This window comes from Perca fluviatilis, chromosome 4 (genome assembly GCF_010015445.1).
Source record: "Perca fluviatilis chromosome 4, GENO_Pfluv_1.0, whole genome shotgun sequence".
Lineage (NCBI taxonomy): Eukaryota > Metazoa > Chordata > Actinopteri > Perciformes > Percidae > Perca > Perca fluviatilis.
This window is the reverse complement of record NC_053115.1, coordinates 30,588,382-30,608,608: the sequence shown is the minus strand read 5'-3', so window position 1 is coordinate 30,608,608 and position 20,227 is coordinate 30,588,382. Positions and strand designations below refer to the sequence as shown.

Here is a 20,227-nt window from a genome sequence, read left to right as displayed (position 1 = left end):
AGGTCAATAGAGGTGTGGAGTGAATGGATGTTTCAGTGGTGCTTCTTCTTTCACTTTTGCGTTTTAGTTTCACCCTGACAAAATGTAACCATAGTCAAAGCTGCGGTGAAATGTTGTGTTTTAAAGAAATATAGAGAAAGGCATCGTTCAGCATTTGAACCCCTCTTTGGGCTTTGATTCATGTGTTTCTGATGAGTTTTGCTTGGAAAAGGTTGGCGGCCGCCAATATCAAGAGACACAATGAGAGAGAGAGAGAGAGAGAGAGAGAGAGAGAGAGAGAGAGAGAGAGAGAGAGAGATAGATAGATAGATACATAGAGGGAGAGACCTTGTAAACTTGTCCTGCCCTGCATTGCCTCCACTGTCCCCCAAGCCACGCCCATATTCCCTCATGCACATTTTGATTGGTTGGGCTGCCAGCAACAGTCTGCTCTCCATCCCCTCTGTTTCCCCCTCCGCTCTCTCCCTCTCTCTCTCCTTTCCCCTCCCTTTCCCCCGCTCTCCATGCAGCTCGCCAGTGAATGAATCCAGTCAGACACAAGCTGTTAAACAGTACAGCCTCTCTCTCACTCTCTCTCTCTCTCTCTCTCTCTCTCTCTCTGTTGCTCTCCTTTATCATATCGCGCTCTCACTCTCTCTCTCTGTTCTTTCCCGTCTCAGAGGCAGACAGTCAGTGGAGCATCGGCACGGCAACGGGAGCGACACAGGACTTGACAGTCAGAGAAGAAGAGGACAGCGAACCTCGCTGACAGCAACACGACATCAGGAACATTTAGGGGCACAGCATCAATTGGAATGCGGTTCAAATCAAAGCAGAAGCAACAGATTGCCCCCAGTTGCAGTTGTTGCTGCAACTGATGCTCTCCTGGCTGATCCAAGCCTTGGAAATGAAGCAGATTTGCAACAGCTCCCGCAGCTGACGTCTCCTGGGTTTTGAAAGTCAGTTTCATCTGTGCGAAAAGAACTGCTTTTGCTCTCTCAAAGCACGAGGGAAAGGCAACGCTGAGCATACGGCAACCAAAAAAAAAAAAAAAAAGCTTTGATTCAGCCGGAGAGAGCAACACGTTTCACGCTGGGCGTCAACATCACCTCGGCCGCCAGCGTCCCCTCCCATCTTTCTATCCTTCGCCGGGATCTGAAGAAGACCAGGCGTCCTAGCTGTGAATGCACAAACAGGCGGAGGATGTGAGGTTGACATGCCGAGAGCACAGGTCAGGGAGTTTTGCCGTCAAACAAAAAGAGCAAGAACAGGTTTTTATCAGCGCGAAGACCAGGTAGGACTCGCAACCAAGACAACAACAAGTCCGTCAGACTATCACCTGCACTTCTGAGGACAACAGGGCATAAACAGGAGGATGTACACCAGCATCTGCCCGAGAACGGAAGCAAAACAAGAATCGCAAAAACTAGAGCAGGAATGACAGGAATAGAGAGATTCAACTCGGCCACGCACATCCACAGATAGATGTTCATTTGGAAAGAAAAGCATAAACAAAGATATATATATATATATAATCGATCAGAACACCAAACATCCTCAAAAGTGAGCAACCAACAGAGAGATCTCTCACTTCAGAAGGATGTGTTTGCATTTGGCCTGACGCTACAGAGAAACGTCGACGTCTTTCTTTGACTTCTACTTCTGCTGCCACTTGCCGCAAGTACGTTGTTGCGCCGATTTCCCTTCGGTGCGAGCGTCTCGGGGTTCTTGCCTTGACTCTTCTTTTTCCGGGGTGAGGTGGATCTGCCGTCGGGGGCAGCTGACAGGTATCCAAGACGCCGCGAGCCGTACTCCGCGTGAAGAATGCCCAGCCTCGCTTGGCCAAGCCGGCCGACCCGGGGCCGACCGCGGGCCTCTACATGGAAAGATCGCAGAGCCGCATCAGCCTGTCGGCGTCCTTCGAGGCCCTCGCCATCTACTTCCCCTGCATGAACTCCTTCGACGAGGATGATGGGGGTGAGTGGTGACACACACACACACACACAAAACCACAATGAGATTGATGGAGCCATACATAAAACATAGGACACGTGTTATATGTCACCTGTCTGCTGGAAAACTGATGTTTCCATCCACACGTCAGGCAGTATGTTATGTTAATCTGTCAGAGGACAGTCTCACTGTCCTTTCAACATGCGCATGGTCCTGCAAAAAGCTTGTATATTGTTTATGTTTAGTATTTATGTTGGCAGATTTTCTCATATCCAAAATCCCCATTTTTGTTCATGTTAAATTGCTAAATGTTGATCCAGTGGTTTGACTTAAGACACAGTATACCGTACACATTTTGCAATATGTGTAAAACATGATACTGACATTTATTTCTGAAACAGCTATCGTCTGGAAGACAAAACGATGTGATATTCGTTTAATCATCTAAGTGATCTATCAAGCAACCATACCTCCTAATGTAATGAATTGCTGCTTTTCCCTGTTTAATGCCATTTAAAATGAATATGTTTGTTTTTTGGACTGTTGGTTGGACACCATGTTGGGCGCTTGGAAATTGTGACAGCCATTTTCCCCTGTTCTGACATTTCATAGAGTCAATTATTAATCTATCATTTGAAAAGATAATAGACATATTAAATGATATTGGAAAAAGAAATGTGCTAGCTGCAGCCCTGGTAACATTACAGATACAATATAGATATGACTGATGTTTATCTGAATGGCAGATGTCCACTTAGCTGATAATGTTGGCATTTAACCAAATGAAATCCTTCAGTGTGTGTGTGTGTGTGTTCGTGCGTGTCCAATATATACTGTAGGTGTTGCGTGGTGTCTGCCACACAAAACTACAAGTGATTTCATCCTCTGAAATGTCACTCGAAATCTTTTTGAATAACAAGCGGCCCTTAAACCTCTTCATTTGAAGACAGTGTTCATCTCTTACTTTTTGCGGTCCCATTAGTTATTTTGTATCGCAGCCTGTAGAAGTCAGTTTAGAAAGGGATGAGATATGAAACAACATGACTCCTGAGACAAAGTGACCTGAGCAGACTCTAATGTCTTGACCACAATGGTCTGTCTTTACAAATTTTCTTTTCAAATATATCCTTCAATAGCGTGTGTCACGCATGTAATTTAAATTAAAGAAATTGCACGTATTTTATTGTATTTCCATTCAGAATCAATCAGATCATCTTTTTATCGTAGCAAAATCAGGCAAAGATTAGTGTGTTTACGTGTGTGCAGACACGTGTGTCTTGTGTTCAGGCGTGTGTGTGTGTGTCTTGTGTTTAGGTGTTTAGGTGTTTAGGTGTGTGTGTGTGTGTGTGTGTGTGTGTGTGTGTGTGTGTGTGTGTGTGTGTGTGTGAGAGAGAGAGAGAAGAGAAAAAAAAAAAAAAAAAAAAAAAAAAAAAAAAAAAAAAAAAAAGACCCTGTGCACACCTGCGTGGTTATGTCTGGTTAGCTATGATGAGATTGTCGGTAGGATCAAGTATTTCCTCAAATCGGGTGCATCAGATGATGTAATTCATTTAGCTCTGGAGTGGTATTATTGCTATATTACATTAATGTCATACTAATCCTGTCTGGAAAACTGCAGTACTGGGTTGTCTTTCACATACAAATTGAAGCAAAGGATACAAGTATACTGTATGTTTTTTTTTAAAGATTATTTTTTGGGGCATTTTTAGGCCTTTATTTCCAGAGGACAGATGAAGACATGAAAGGGGAGAGAGAGGCAGCAAAGGGCCGCAGGTCGGAGTCAAACCCATGGCCGCTGCGTCGAGGAGTAAACCTCTATATATATATATATATATATATATATATATATATATATATATGTGCGCCTGCTCTACCAACTGAGCCAACCCGGCCACACAAGTATACTGTATGTTGATAGAGGATCTCCCGAAATAACACAGAATTTCGTTAAACACATCACAATAGTCATGGGCTAAGCACCAGGCAGAGCCCCGGCGCCTCTGCAAAATAGCCTCTGGAAGGAACTTGTTTTGGTGGAACATTGGTGTACGTTCAAAGGTTGTTTTAGTCGTGCAACAGAAAACTCAGATTGGACAGATAGTCTAGCTAGCTGTCTGGATTTACCCTGCAGAGATCTGAGGAGCAGTTAACCATAGTCCTCAGAAATCCACCAGAGTTTAGATCGCCAACACAAAGGAAGCGGAAGGTGACGGAAGTCCGGCCGAAAAGAATAAAATCCGGCGGAATTTCCGACGGCAACGGAGCAATCCCGGTAATGGAACGTCGTCGATATAGACTGTGTCTATAAACCAAGTGAGAACGCGTCTGACACACATCTGCCGTTGTGTGCTACATGTGTGAAAGGGCAAGTTCATGTGAGAAAACAGCTTTAATCTTATTGAATGGGACGTCCTGGGTTCTTGATATTAATTCAATTTATATTCAATGATAGTAATTTAATTTTCATTGTAAGACTCACCTTACATGTCACCTTAAAACGGTAAGTAAGATGGGTTTAACTGTGTTTGTGCTTCTCTGAGTACAGGAGTGTCAGGTCAGCTAGCATATCTACTGTGTATATTTAACAAATGTCCTGGAAAATTGGATCCCAATGATGTCTGGGCACACAGGACACACACCCACAACGACAAAAAACTCGCCAAAGCTAATTCACGCTGTCGCTTGCTTCCAAGGTATGTGTGTTCGCTGACACTAATCAAGAAACAGCCGGATGAAGCGCGGCATGCTGGGAACATCACCTTTTTTTTTTTACTTCTTCTTTTTACACTTTCGAACAGATTTCAAACTGCCAACGCCCTGTTCCTCCTTCACACACCAACACACACACATACACACTCATGCGTCGTGTGCTCAGGCTCTTACTCATTCTGTCTTCCCACAGCATGGTACGACTCGTCTTGACTCTACTCTACTTTTTTTGTATTCAATGGAGCAGGTTGATGATGTGAGTGGAAGCAGGCGTGCCATGTCTGCTGCCTGGAGAAGCCAGCCACGCCCCCTGTCTGAAAAGGGGCCCGGGTATCAAAAAAGTGAGTCGAGTCGAGCCGTACCATACAGCAGAAATACGGTATAACACAAACGTACACCTACATGAGAACTCTTGCTCTCACAGATATAGGCCCTCCCATGCAGAGACGCACATTTACACACTTTTAGGATTGTCGGTTCTCACACACACACACAAACACACACACGCAGAGTCATGAAAGCAGTAGTGTGTGAGGTAATCAGAGCAGAGCGGCAGGCCGTGGTTTGTGGCTCTCAGTCTAATTGAACGCTAATATGGCTGCTGATTGTGGCTGACTGCAGATAAATAGAGGCCTGATTGCAGGTTAATTCTCTCCTTTTTCCGTCTCAATGTTTCCCTGTCAAGACTTCACTCTCTCAGCCCCCTTTTCACCCTGCGGTTTATAAATCCTGTTTGCAGGTTAACTCTATCTTTCCACCTTAAATTGTCTTTTAATCGCTTTGCCTCACCCTTTTTTTTTTTTTTACTCTCCCTTTCTTTCCCATCCCCTCGCTCTCTTTGTTTAACTGTCTCACTTCAGTTCAGTATACTTCAAATATATTTCACTGACAGGACAGGAAGGAAGACTGTTCTCACGGCAGCAGAGCATCAAGTGAAGTAATAAAAATAGATGGTAGAACACAGAACTACAGCCTGAACTGTTGTTTACATGTGGAATTAGCCGCTGATTTTGAAGACCTGGACATTTAACATTCCCACCATAGTTATGTTATATATCTTGGTGTTAGAAAATCAAAATGGGCTGTGATGGTGTGGGCATGATGCTCTAGGTTACAGGTAAGATGATGCAGGAAGTCCATTTTGAGTAATAGATTAATGAGTTGAAAGGCTTACCGAAACACTGTTCAGTGGTTCATAATGATATGAGGTGGATTTTACATCCTCTGTCTGGACTAGGAGTATGCACTTTATTTTATTTAATTGGACCAAACAGTGCGTTGCATGCATGGATTGGCCATCGGGAGTAGCGGGAGATTTCCTGCTGGGCCGGCATATTTGTGGGGGCTGCATGTGCTGCACGGTCGGAAGCTTTTTTTTTTTTTTTTTCTGATCGACCCACAGAGAGAAGAGAGATCATATGATTGGCCCACTTGTGTGTCTTTTATGTGAACGCTGGCCATTCATATCCTTGGTCTTTGGCTGACCGGCCCACAGAGAGGAGAGAGAGATCACATGATTGGCCCACATGATTGGTTGTGGTGGGCTGGTCTAGTTCTCTGCCTGATGGCGCAAGTCTACAGTGTGGAAGGTGTTTGGGTCATGTTTTTGGCCTCCAGTTCCTAATAATTTATTTGTTCAGCTAAATTCACTAAATCTTCTACAATCTGATCATCTGAGTGAAAGTAAAAGACAGATTTGATTTAAACATGAGTATAAGTGACAGATGCAACATGATAACATAACCTACACCTCTCTCTCTGACCTGAATTACAGTTTGGTGTTGTTCCTTTCTTTTCTCTCGTCTCCTCAGATGATCAGCAACAAAACACACACACACACACACACACACACACACACACACACACACACACACACACACACACACACACCCTTATGTATGTGTAATCTAGCAGCTCAGGTGTCAGATTTCACTGCTCTTGGTGACAGACTGACAGCTGAGCTGATTCTGTTAAATATGAAAAATCAAATGTTCACTCAGCCACTCATCGACTGACATAAAGCAACATCCAACATCCATTTGTCTTAAAGGAGAAATTCCCCTAAAAGTCATAATGTTTACAGTATTGTAGCGCATTCCAGAAGGTACTCACTGTCCCTCAGATGTTCTCGTTGTACATTTCCCAGAAGTGTTCTTGACAATGGCTGTCCACTTCTGCGATGAATCTCTTCCTGTATGGTTGCAACTCTAAAAATAAGCGTTTGCCATCTCTGTTTTACATAGTCAATGGTGGAATAAGTACACTGTACAAGTACACTATAAGAGAGAACACTGATACTAGAGTTTGATTTTACTCCAATACAAGTACTGCATTGAAAATGTTACTTATGCTCCCTTAGCAGAGGCACATATGATATGACGCAGTTTTTGACCTATTCATATGAGACAGCTGACACAGGTTAATCTCCCGTGCTTGTGGACTCTTGTTGTACAGTACAGGCCAAAAGTTTGGACACACCTTCTCATTCAATGCGTTTACTTTTTATTTTCATGACTATTTACATTGTAGATTCTCACTGAAGGCATCAAAACTATGAATGAACACATATGGAATTATGTACTTAACAAAAAAGTGTGAAATAACTGAAAACATGTCTTATATTTTAGATTCTTCAAAGTAGCCACCCTTTCAGTTATTTCACACTTTTTTGTTAAGTACATAATTCCATATGTGTTCATTCATAGTTTTGATGCCTTCAGTGAGAATCTACGATGTAAATAGTCATGAAAATAAAGAAACACATTGAATGAGAAGGTGTGTCCAAACTTTTGGCCTGTACTGTATGTACATCACTGCAGATTAAATTTTTTTCCTATACAGGCCTAATTGAATTCCCACTCCGGACACATTTTAAAGTATCTGCTAGGATTAATATTTAGTTAAACATGGTTTTCCCACATAAAAAGAAAAAACTTCAGACTGGGTTCAGACAGGAGGCAGAAGTGGCCCGAAGCGCTGCCCGTTTTCTTTTAAATAATAATAAAGACCTGCATTCTAGATAACTAGGACTATAGTTAAATAAATTAGCCAACTGGCTAACACTGGCACATTTACAGAAATGTTGATTAAAATGCATGGTCCTAATAAATAAATCAGTCCCTCCAGAAAAACGGGATTATGCGATCGCATAATTCAATGCATAATCAGCCAAAGTCCGCATATTGATGCAGGGCCGCATTTTTTCAAATACGACGCACTTTCGCCGCATAAATTGCCAATTTCCACACAAAATATGCGGGGCTTGCATGATTTCATAATCCCCGCATTTTCGTTGCAAAAAAAGTCCCATATATCTTAGCAGAAAGATGAAACATTGAAAAATGTTGCGTTTACTTCACACAAGCACAGCCATTTTCCCCTGTTGCCTAGGGAACGTTATGAAGTGACGTAATTATGCGACGTGAACATCATTGAAAAGCAGGGTGTTGGGCAAATCACTTTTTTTGTCTTTTTCATCAAACCATAGTTTTTGCAAAATATCCTGCATATTCCATCGCATTTTTTTAAAAAACGTGCTGCATAATCAAGGATTTTTGCCCGCAATAATCACAAAAATACTCTACATTTTTCTAGAAGCCCTGATAAATCTTAAAACCAATTGGGCTGTTCAGACAGGGCGCTCCACAATCTACACTAATAGTTTTCGGCGTCCCAATGAAATCAGCTACTAGCAGAGGTATCAGAATGTTAACTGGGCGCTATGCATTGACATATAATGGACCAATAGACCCCGTTGCTCTGGACGGAGACCAGTGAAGGCTATTAGAATCACTTTTCCGGTGATCTCTTGCTTTACTGCGCAGCCTCCAACTGACAGAGACAATGTAAATGTTACGTGAGCAAGTGAAAGTTGTAAGTCTTCTGGTAGCTGTGCCAAGAGAAATCTCAATCATTCCCAATCTTACAGAGACGGAGAGCGTAGGTATATGTAAGGAGATAACATAGGCACAGGCTAATTATTGCTAACTAACATGCTAGTTAACATTAGTAATTAAACCTAAACAGCTAATGTAAGTCGAAACTGCCTGCAAGCTTCTCCTGTACTATACGGCAATTCCTCTACTGTGCGACAGTAAGTCACGTGGTTATGACACAATCGTTAGCCTATTTTTACAAAAACGTCTGCTACGGAGCCATAACGTGATGTACAAGGTAATGGAGCCTTTTATACATTGTCGTGTTTCTTTAGAAATAAACAATGGACAAATAGAGTCTTTAAACGCTTCAGATGTAAAGTTATTCGCAGTCAAGTGACGTAAAAAAAAAAAATGGCGGTCAGTGGAATGGTAACAAGAGGTGATCGCTTTGTAGCAACAAAATGGCGCCATCGGAGGTTCGAGTTCTGAAGCGAAGCTTACCCCCTTGGCGCTATGCACTTTTGGCCATTTCTTTGCGTTTTTGCTCGCAGGTTTCTTTAAAGAGCTCCCCCTACAGCTTCGGAATAGATATTTGGCAGTTCCAATGTTTACTTGTGTCTGACCCCTCGCTCGGTCAGTCTGCCGTTTCCTCTTTCTCTGTTCCTCCGACGATGCTTTCCTAGCTTTCTGCTTCTTTATTGCCGGCTCAGCCATGACAATAGTGTGAAAAACTCCATCGCCACCTTGTTAGCCGGTTCCTGAATGGGCGTATGTGTGCAGTGCCTTGAAGCAATTCGTTACATCGCGAGACCTGATATCACGCTATACTTCCTGACGCTAGTTGCAAGGATGTTTTTTCCGCTCACAAGGCGCTACGGGGAAGCGAGACGACCACCATTCAACCCGAAAAAAGTCATATAACCATTCCAATGACTCCGAAGCTGTTCAGTTAAGGTAAATTAAGCAAAAATAAGTGTAGTTAGAATCTTTTATTAGTTTATGTTGCATGTTAGCCTGTTAGCTTGTAACTGGCAGTGGCTGACAGCTATGATGACGGTGTGCTGTGCACAGGGGGTTTCAGGTATCTTTTCTGGCTTTTGCATCTTAGACAGCGATTGGCTTTCGAATCTGTTAAGTGCCAAATGAAGCTCAGCGCAAATTCTTTCAGGAAGACGTCATTACCCCAGTCACTACTCCATTCTTAAATCAAATCAGCTGTTCAAGAAGTGACGTGTCAGTTAAACCAATCAGACTCGACCACGAGATTCAAGGGCCAATCACAGCCTTACAACTCTGCTTTAAATCTGTTCTCTCCTTGTGCTGTCAGCTGTCGTTTCAGGCAAAGCGCTCGTCCCTCCTCCTCCCCTGCCTCCTCCGGTAGTTTTGTTTCTCCCAGCTGACCGCTCCGTTGCCTCTTCGGTCCTGTCTCTGGTCTCTTCACCGCCGCCACCAGTGTCTGGCCTCCATCGGGGGTTATGTTCCTATTCCCTACCCCTTTAAGAACATTAATTCGATGGAGTCCAATCTCCAAAAGACTTTGTACATTCAATATCATACAGTTGTACAATAAATATTTTTGCATATCTGCAAACGAAGTCTCTCCTGATTGAAATAAAGGTTAGCCGCGGCCGCGGGTACCTTTGAATCTCAGATTTTAGTGGACATCTCTCCCTTCAGAAGACGAATGTGAAAACACCTCTACAAACTTTGCACAAATATATGTCAGTAAAGTTAAGATATGACATTTTAGGGGACATAAACAAAAAAAACAACAATATATTAAAGTCCATTTTCTTATTATAGATACCATACTTTAGACCTTTATACCAATAATGACATGCAAAACTACTGTGCACTGAAGAAAATGTTCCGGGCAAGCAAAGGTACAACATTGCCAAAAGCAATTTTAAAGAAGTAATGGTGTAAGTGTTTTAAGGAGTTTTATTTCCTCTCAGGCTTTTTCTTGTTCATTCTGATCTTTCCATTAATCAGATGGAGAAAAAAAAATCTCTAATATAGAAACAGAACAGGCTGCTGCTGCTGCTCAGGGAGACTAATTGAGTCTATATTTCTTTGTGTGAGTGCTGCTGTAATTCTCTGCATGTGGGAACCAAATGTTCTCAGAAGATGAGAAAAAATCAAAATCTTCCAAAGGGAGGATTCTTTTCTGGCCCCTAACTTTCTTAAATGGCTGATTTAGGACAGCATCCTGTTAGGATTAGAACTACGATAACATGTAAGTTAAAAGGTAACGTAGTACTCTATAGCTTTACATTTTAGCTATGTTTGTTTCTGAGTATACAGTATATCTGTGTGCATGATACAGAAATTAGAGAGTGTCCTAAAGGTTTAGCGGAAGCCAATGTTTCCTCCTAAGAGTCCTGGCTTTTTGTGACTTATGACAGCAACACTTTCTCACGCCCAACTCGTCAAATACTGATGTATAATGATGGTCAGGAACCCTTGGCATCACTTTTTAACACTATTGGTATCCCTTTGGCGTCATTTTACAACGTGCTTGGTCAGGACCCATTGGTGTCACTTTTTAACGCTCTGGGTATCCCTTTAGCGTAATTTTTCAACAGGATTGGTTAGGACCCATGGAATTACTTTTTAGCGGTCCGGTTACCCCTTTATTGTAATTTAAAAAACCGCTTGGTCAGGACCCATTGGTGTCACTTTTTAACGCTCTGGGTATCCCTTTGCCGTCACTTTTCAATGTGGTCGGTCAGGACCCTTGGCATCACTTTTTAATGCTATCGGTATCCATTTGGCGTCATTTTACAACGTACTAGTCAGGGACCCTTGACGTCACATTTTAATGCTTTGAGTATCCCTTTGTCGTAATTTTTCAATGTGCAAGGTAAAACCACGTAAAAGATGTACGTTTAAGTGACACGCGACACATGGATGGAACACGAAACCTGGTCTCCTGGAAGAAAGTCCTGTGTTGTCGCTCCTCATACTGCGTCATCTTACAGCGCCGTGGTCGAGCTGCTGCCCTGCTCAACGCGTTCCATACAGACGCTAAAGGGTGACGTCGGTATCTGACACTTAGGGCCACTGACCAGTCAGTATGTGTGCTTGGTCACAAGCTGTGAGAACAGCTCCATGGCAGAGAGTGTCAAATGTGTGTGAAGTGTAAGCAGGCGTCTGATATTACAGCAGCTAAGGTAACGAGATGTCGCTCATTGTGGGAGGATGTGGAACATTAGCCTTCAACGAATCAGAGGACGGATGAAAAAAGAGCGAAAGGAAGGAAAGATGGATGAGGGAGGAAAGCAAGTAGAAAGAGAGAGAGAGATGGGAGGATGAAGGGAAAATGTAAGCAGAGTTAGTTGATGGATGTTGGCACAGAGGTGGACAGAGTAAAGGGATGGAAAGCACCAAGTAGTATATGAAGAGAAAGAAATGAAGAGAAGAAAGCATCAATCATAAAGCATGCACGAAGGGGGAGACGGAACGACTGAAAGGAAGGAGAGAAGAGTGATAGAGGTGAAAGAACAGCAGTGGGAGGGAAGAAGTAAGAATTGAGAAATAAAATGGCTCAGGAGGTCTCTTTTTCCCTCCTTGCTCATTACCCTTGTCTTCTATCTCTCCTTCCTCTTGCATCCCCCCCTCCTTACCCTTCATTGTATCATCGCTCCATCCCCCCGTCTTCATTCATGTCAAGTCCCATGGAGGACAAAAGGGGAGACGAAGCAAACACACACACACACACACACACACACACACACAGAAACAAATAGGTTTCCAAGTCAAAGTAAATCTCGAATGGTTTTTAAAGAAAAAGATGTAGAGTAGTGTGATTCCAACCCGCAGGAGTGCTGCCAATGGGTAGCTACAATAATGTATAGTACCAAAATGAGGCAGAAAGATGCATGGAGCCGATGTCAATGATATGAGTTATGGAGGAGAAAGGGGGAAGGAGAAAGAGGGGAGAACGAGAGGAGAAAGGTCTCTGGTGGGCCACTGAGTTGGAGAGATGACCCAGAAAAGTCAGGAGCACAAAATGGGACTGCCAGCAAAGGAGCTCTATTCTATAGGGAGGAGGAGGAGGAGGAGCAGGTGAAGGCTGCAGGTGTTCATTTGTTATCCTGAGCAGTACGGCAGTAGGGAAGGTGTTCTTCAGTGTGTTAGAGTCTGGTGCACCAATATCCGCTGTGGTTGTTGTTTTCAAGGCAGTGTTTCTCAGCAGGATGCAGAAAAGCTGCACCAGGCAGCGGTTCACATCAGCAGCGCCACACGTTAGGGAGAGGTTTGATAAATTAGCATTTCATTACCCAGCGGTATATGACATCATACATCAGTATGTTCATCTTTACCAAATGAAGAACTGAAGAGCTATGGAGGTAAGGAATAATGTGTAACGTGTTAACAATAAACTGTCAAAAAACAACTAAAGCTATGTTATATTATTATTATACGACATAACCGTGACGTGACACTGCCATAACTATGACATGACACTGTCATGAACGTTTATGACTTCTGTCATTAAGTGTCATTCGGTTTTCGTCATGACAAGTTGACATTGTTTGGGTTGTCTTGATTAGGACAACTTGACATTAATCAAAGTGACATTACCAGAAGTTGTCTTGGTCATGACAAGTTGACATTCAATTTGTTTGGGATGTCTTTGTAATGACAACTTGACATTAACCAGGATGACATTACCAGAGGATGTCTTTGACACTTGACTTGACATAATGTCATCCTGTTTACTGTCAAGTTGTCTCAATAAGGACACAGAAATGTAATGTCAAGTTGTCATGACAAATACATATTGTTAGCTGTATACTACTATCCCTGTATGGATGGGATATTATTTCTATCTTTGTCGTCGGTCTGGCTCAGGTTAAACTTTTTGTAAAAAATGAACGAACACAAACAATGAACGCCACAGAACTATTTTATTATCCAGTTTGACAGTCAGTTGTAACGGGAAAAAGAACATAAATAAACTAATTTAACGTAAATTTTCTTTAGGGCTTTATTACGTGGTATCGGATCGGTGAATAAACTCTATGGTATCGGTATCGGACCATCTCTAGTTTTAACCTTCTCTTAAAATAATACAGTAGTCTCTCTTTGGTACACTGGGTTGGTGGATGGGTCAAACAACACAGGACTTTCACATTCTGTAACCCCACCCACGATGTTTTCCTAAACCTAACTGTCCCGTTCTTGTGCCGCATGTTAGTTAAACGCGCCGCGACACCCTTCATAATCACATGTCACCTTTTATTCCTGCACTTAACCATTCACACGTCTGCCTGATGATGATGAGAACCCATGGAGATCCAAATGGAGGTGGTCGAGTTAGACACTAGGAAGAGATGGAGACAAGGATTGAAGGTGGAGGAGGATGCAGGGATGGAAAGAGTCTGAGAAAATGAAGCCCGGTCAGGAGACAGAAGAAGAAGTAGTCTGAATGATTCACTTGTAACAGGCCAGACTGTCCTGACAGGCTGCATTGTGCCAGACTGAGTGCAGGAAGTCAAGTTGTCATGTGGGCTTCAAGTGGAGACAAAGCCACACGAGACGAGCTCCGCAACGCCTCTTCAAACATACCATTACATAATGAATGAGAGTGCGATTTCATCCTTAATGCCACAGCCGGTTAACAGCCGGGGCTTTGTGTGGTAATGACAGGAAATCACTGAGAGGCAAATTGAATGTGTTGATCCGCTTTGACAGCCACCTCCCTTATTCTCTCACGACAGGTGAAATCCTCCCTTTCCTGCTCGGGCAGTTTGTAGATTGTTCTGATACGAATGTCTGTTCATAAAGAAATAGAAATATTAGTAAGGAGAGGGGGGGTAGGGTGGGGGGGGGGGGGGGAGACCAGTTTTATCCTTTTTTCTCATTTATTTTCATCAGCCTCTCTCAGCCTCTTCAGTCTTCGCCTCTCATCACCTCTAATTTTCTGCCTTCACCTCCTGCTCTCTCTCTTGTCCCTAGTCAACTACTGTATTTATCTCTTCTTACACGCTTCTCTCCTTTTCCTTGTATTCTTCTTCTTCTCCTCCTCTCTCTATAGCCCCTTTCCCACTGGACAAAACAACCACTAACACCTGCACTAACATCTGGCTTTTGTCTTTAGTGGGAAAGGTTATAATTGGCATTCATTCCCATGACAAAATGACTCTGCAGTATCCACGGGTATTTATCGGCTCCAACGCCGATGGGCAGCGATGGAAACAAAACACCCGGGTGGACATGTTGGCCTCTTTAGCGCCACAACGCTATGAAGCGCGTCAAAAATTGGCGCTCAAATATCGTTCCATATCGGTTTGCACAGCGTGAAAGAGAGACTGAATGAGTAACAGATCAGGCCTTCATGCTGCTTTTAGTGTTTACTAACCCTTTGACACACCCAAATAAAACCAGAAAGGCATACTCGTTTACTCGTAATGGTGAAGAGGTCTGCTGCCTGATTTGAGCTGATTTTACTGCATTTAAAAAACACAGCATATATGCGCTAATTTTGGTTAAAAAAAAGCTATATGTGTTCTGGGTTGATTTCAAAAATGTCCAAACTCAAAGGAAAATAGCATCTGGGGTTTGCTTTTCCGTTGCTCCGGGCAGCATTGTTATCAGTTACGGTAACATTATACTCAACAAAGTTAGCGCTGAGATGCAGGCGAAATGTGGCAAAACAGGCATATATTGCACAGCAGACATTTTGACTTGTTGTATTCATGTATCACAGTAAGCCATAAGCCGTTTCCATTTCCATTTTCTCCTAAAAATGAATTGCATGGTGCTGGTAGCCGTCACCTTTGAACAGAGCCAGGCTAGCTGTTTCCCTCTCTCTTTATGCGACGCTAAGCTAACTGGCATTCTATTTAACAGACATGAGAGTGTTCTCATCTAACTCCCAGCCAGAAAATGAGTGTTTTCCAAAATGTGGAACTTTTGCCTCAACCAGATGTTGTTAGTGGCCTAAACCGAACAACACATGAACTCCAATCTCCAGTGTCAAGAGTGCTTTGCTCTGTACGTCCAATCATCTTGCTTAGCCTCCTCCCTATGACATCTGTACAATATAAAGATGTGTCATACTTCCCTCCAGTTTGTAAGGGACAGGGTTGAATCCCAGACACTCTGAACACACTAACAGGTATAGGGCTGCAGCTATCCATTATTTTAGTAATCGAATATTCTACCGATTATTCCATCGATTAATCGAGTAATCGGATAAGAAATACTTAGTAAGAAATACTTAGTAAACAGCAATAGTAAATATTTATTATTGCTGTTTACTAAAAAAAAGGAAACCTGTCGCTTGTATATATACAAAAGACTGGTTTCCTTTTTTAGAAAAAGCAAAAATTTGTATTGCCAAATTCCAAGACCCTTAAAAAGAAATACATTACAATAGTACATTTTTGGTGGCCCAAATGTTAATATTTTTCACCCAATTCCCCTTCTTGCCTCTGGCTCTTTGCACTGGATATGCAAAACAAAAGCCTGTTCACTGACCAGAGGGTTTACAGCAGGGCTACTCAACTACACTGTTCTGGGGGACACATTTTCAGAAGCCTAATACACAGTGAGGAGCATAGCTATATCTATGGTGAGGAGAAAGAATAAAGAATGCATGATGACGTCATTCACGTGCATATTAAGTAGCCATGCTGGGGGGAGGAGCCGGTTTGTCTCCGGCAGCAGCTACATTTCCAAAGATTAGAAGCAAACTAATAAAAAGTTACACTACAAACCGACAGCTTTCGTTTTAGCTTGGTAAAACATCGCTATTAGCAGAGTAGCATGTTGTAGGCTAGTTGTGTAAAACATCGCTATTGGCAAAATAGCATGCTGCAGGCTAGTTGTGTAAACAGCGCGGTGGACGAGAGCAGCAGACGTTAGCTACCTTGTGTCGGGTTGGCTCCGTGGAATGGATGAGTACACTGGAGGTTTGTTACAGAGGTGATGTAGCAGCATGTTTGCAGCTTAAAATGATCCCAAAATTTCTGTCGTTTTCTCTCGCCTGTCTCTCCGTTTTAGACCCTCGCTATTTTCGTCTTCCTTCATTTGTAATATGGGCCGTCAGTCTTGTGTCCGCAGAAGCGCAAACCTCTTGTGCGCTAGTAATAATCCTCCGTGCGGAAACACAGTGAGCCGTACAACCTTAATTACATTGATTAAACGAAGCTTCGAGGCAAAGAATTTTGCTTCGAGGATTTTTTGTAATCGAATTATTCGAGTTATTCGAAGAATCGTTGCAGCCCTAAACAGGTATGAAATCTGAGTTAATGCATGCACTTTTTTCAACCTGGTCTCACAGAATTCCGTGAAATGAACACGGCCCCTTAAGTTAAGGAAAAGGTCGTGGGTGGGCTTACGTTTCCATGACACGCGGGACAACAACGGCAAGGTTGGGTTTCAGTAAAGAAGAACGGCAAGGTTGGGTTTAGGAAAACAATAACGGCACGAGGGACAACAACGGGACGGTTGGGTTCAGGAAAAGAAGAACGGAACGGTTACGGTTGGGTTTAGGAAACATAACACGCGGGACACAATCCCCGGTCTCCTGGGTGAAAGTCCTGTTGTTTGACCCATCCACCTCCCTATGCGGATCTTCGGGCTTTCATACTACTCGCTGCCGTAGTCGCTCCTAATGCTACGTCATCTTCTCATTGACTTTACATTGGCATTGTTTTCCGTGGCCACACGGATTTTTCACACATTCCGTGCCACCGCCACGTAATGCGCTCTTAACAGTTCGTGATCATTTCACGAAATTCTGTGAGACCAGGCTGGCTTTTTGATGCCCTGAAATGTGTGCTCCAAGCCGTGACAGCATCAAACACACGCCATGGCTCACAACCACACCTTCCCTCCATCACTTGTTTCACCGGCGCAGTGCTGCGCAATCACAGAGAGCGAATACAAAAACCCTTTAACTTTAATCTTTGTTTATGATCCACATTTTAGTGACAATGAAGAGAGCAATGAAGCTAAACACCTCTTCGGTGTCATGCTGCTAATAAGATTAAGTTGGAAACTAAGTGTGTGTAGTTATCTAACGTGATTGCCGGTCTTATTAATGACTCTAATTGAATCTAGTACTGCTTACATCACACTTTTGAAACCTTCTGAAGAACCATAATTCAGAGAAGCGTCAGATGTATCTCGCCTTCTGCTGCAGTGTCGCTGAATAATTGAACGTGAAGGTGCACATTAGCTCTGATTTCATTTTCTGTGTAATTTCGTGATGTGATTATCGTGTAGAAAAGTGCATTAACTCTTGCAATAGAGTTACACGATCTGTAATTACAGCTGCATGCTGCAGACATCATTTCCCTTCCCTTCGGTATGTTCATTAAGTGAATGTGTGGACGTACAGAATCGATGTAAATGTGTCTTTATGGTGAAGCATAAAGCTGTACTGCCTGAACCAAGGGGCGAGCAGTAAAAGAGGCACTTCTCTCCACATGCCGCACTTTATAGCTGACTGCTGCTTCGTCCAGTCATTATCTGGCAAGATGCTGTTTGTTGCTCGCTGTGCTTATGAGTGTCTGGGGAGCGGTCGACAGCACGAGATTTGCCATCGTTGCTATGTTTAAGGACGCACGCGCTGATTTTGTTATTGCTATTCAACGGTGTCACCACATTTTCTCTCTGCTCAGCGTTGACAGTTCAAACAGTTCAGTTTAGTTTCAGCGATTACTAAACTGATTCCGAAAGGATTCTTTAAAAGTGCAACCTATTGTTAGGGCCCCACTGAAAGTGCAACATCTGTTTTTTTTGTTTTAGTGACAAAAACCCTCGCGCTTCTGTAGGAATTACTGTAGGGCTACATCCACACTAATGCATTTTCATTTTAAAACACATAACTTTTGCTATCTTTTTATCTATCTACTATTTATCTTTTTTTGCCTAGTGTCCACACTACTCCGGCGTTTTCAAAACCCTGAAATGGAGACTTTTGAAAACGCTGCTGACCCTGTTTGAGTTTGCGTTTTAGTCTGGACAGGCGGAAACACAGACCTTTGGAAACGATAACGCCTCGACATCAGCCTCGAGTATCGGGGGTTAACATGGATAAAAAAAAAATCCATCAGATCACAAATGTGTTCTATGTGTTGCATTAGAGGGCACCGACGGACAAATGTATTGTGTTGTTAAATTTGGAGAACTTAAAGACGGAAATTTGCAACTTAACCTCTTCTAAAAGTTATTTTATCTATTAAGTTTTTTATTATGCAAATATGCATGTTTGATTGCTTACAAACTCTTCTCTCGGTGCAGAATGTGTCTGTTGCATCAGCCAGTCAGAATTTAATTCATCGGTTTGCACCTTGGGACAATTCCACTTGTGACCCTCATGCATGTTAACAAATTGTCTCTGCTTTAATAAGAGCCAATCCATCATCAGAGTGTTTCCTATTTTTAAAATGATGGGGAATTATTTCAGAGGGACTCCTCCAGTGGAGCTCATCGTGAATTATAAAGAGTCGCAGCAAAAGAAACACGCCATGCTGTCCTCTGATACAATAAACATTTTAAACCGTAACAGCTGTTAGGCTTTCAGAGTGTATAAAGCACTCAGAGGAGGGGTGGATGAGGCGGATCACCTAAATAAACTTTGAATAGAACTTTTGATGGTTATTGCTTGTAAAAAGTGCTTTTTAGGGTCGTCTTAGTTTTGGAAAATTACAGAACATTGTTTTTATAACACATTCAAGAGAAAGGTGTCCTTAAACATGGCCTTTTGTGTCGACATAAAACCATTTCATTTATTTTTTATTTATTTTTTACTTATTTTTTACTTTGCTTCAGGAGCTCCTTTGGAGCCCCTTTCTAATTGCATCATGGCTTTGTTGTAGTCGGGTCTTCAGAGTAGTCTTTTCATTTCCAAAAGTCCTTGCTCAGACATTTTCCTAATTTTACAAAGTCCTTGTTGGAGCCTTTACTTCCATTTTGGACCAGTTATTCCTCCCCGCTGCCCTGCAGACTCAAATACAGACCTTGGCAGGAACAAATCACCAGAGTGCCAGCTTTAATAGAGGGGGAGAGGACTCTGTGTGTGTGTGTGTGTGTGTGTTGTGTGTGCTTTCTTGGTCAAAGATCCAGCCAAGATCATGTGAAATTTATTTTATTGGAAGCACCAACAGAATTGGTCCCCCTTTAAAGTGATTTGCTCTCCCGTCAGCAACACGGTCAAATTGTCCAGCCGTTGCACCCACGTAGAAGAGAGAGAATGAAGACACACTATAGCCAAAAGACTGTGGTTTGGTTTCAAATAAATGGATTTCACCAAGATCTTCTCAGGGAGTACAATATAGAGAGCCTAAGTCACGCCCTTCTACTTCCGGTCCGTGGGACCTATCTTTCGAAAAAATATGAACGGGAGTCAATGGAGAGGTAATAATTATTTTTTGGTCCAGTTCGAATTGTAATATGCATTTCACAAATTTGAAAAGATAATTTTACATGTCAAGAGATAAACGATTTGATGTAAAGAAGTAGAACAACATTAGGTTTTGTGTGAGATCGCTTAGTGAACTACATCTCTCGTCTCGAACAATATACGGCACCAGAGAAATATGGCTGTCTCCTTGTCGAGCTTTACCGTCTTCTTCCAAGACGAAGGCAGAAGTATCAAAAGAGGTGAAAACCATTATAAATCGGTTTAAAAACCCACGGGCATCGTTAGCTGTGACAGAAGGGCAGACAGAACCGTGAGTGGAGGGAAA

At 42.6% G+C, this 20,227-nt stretch overlaps 1 protein-coding gene across 1 annotated transcript in view; it reads left to right on the top strand.

The window, feature by feature from the left end:
• Positions 1–556: 556 nt before the first annotated feature.
• The window catches only part of rims4 (regulating synaptic membrane exocytosis 4), an 82,085-nt gene continuing 62,414 nt past the window's right edge, over positions 557–20,227 (top strand). Inside the window, exon 1 of the mRNA XM_039797918.1 lies at positions 557–1,956. Coding sequence (XP_039653852.1) covers positions 1,860–1,956 — 97 coding nt within the window. The 5' untranslated portion in view covers positions 557–1,859. The remainder of the gene's footprint in view (positions 1,957–20,227) is intronic.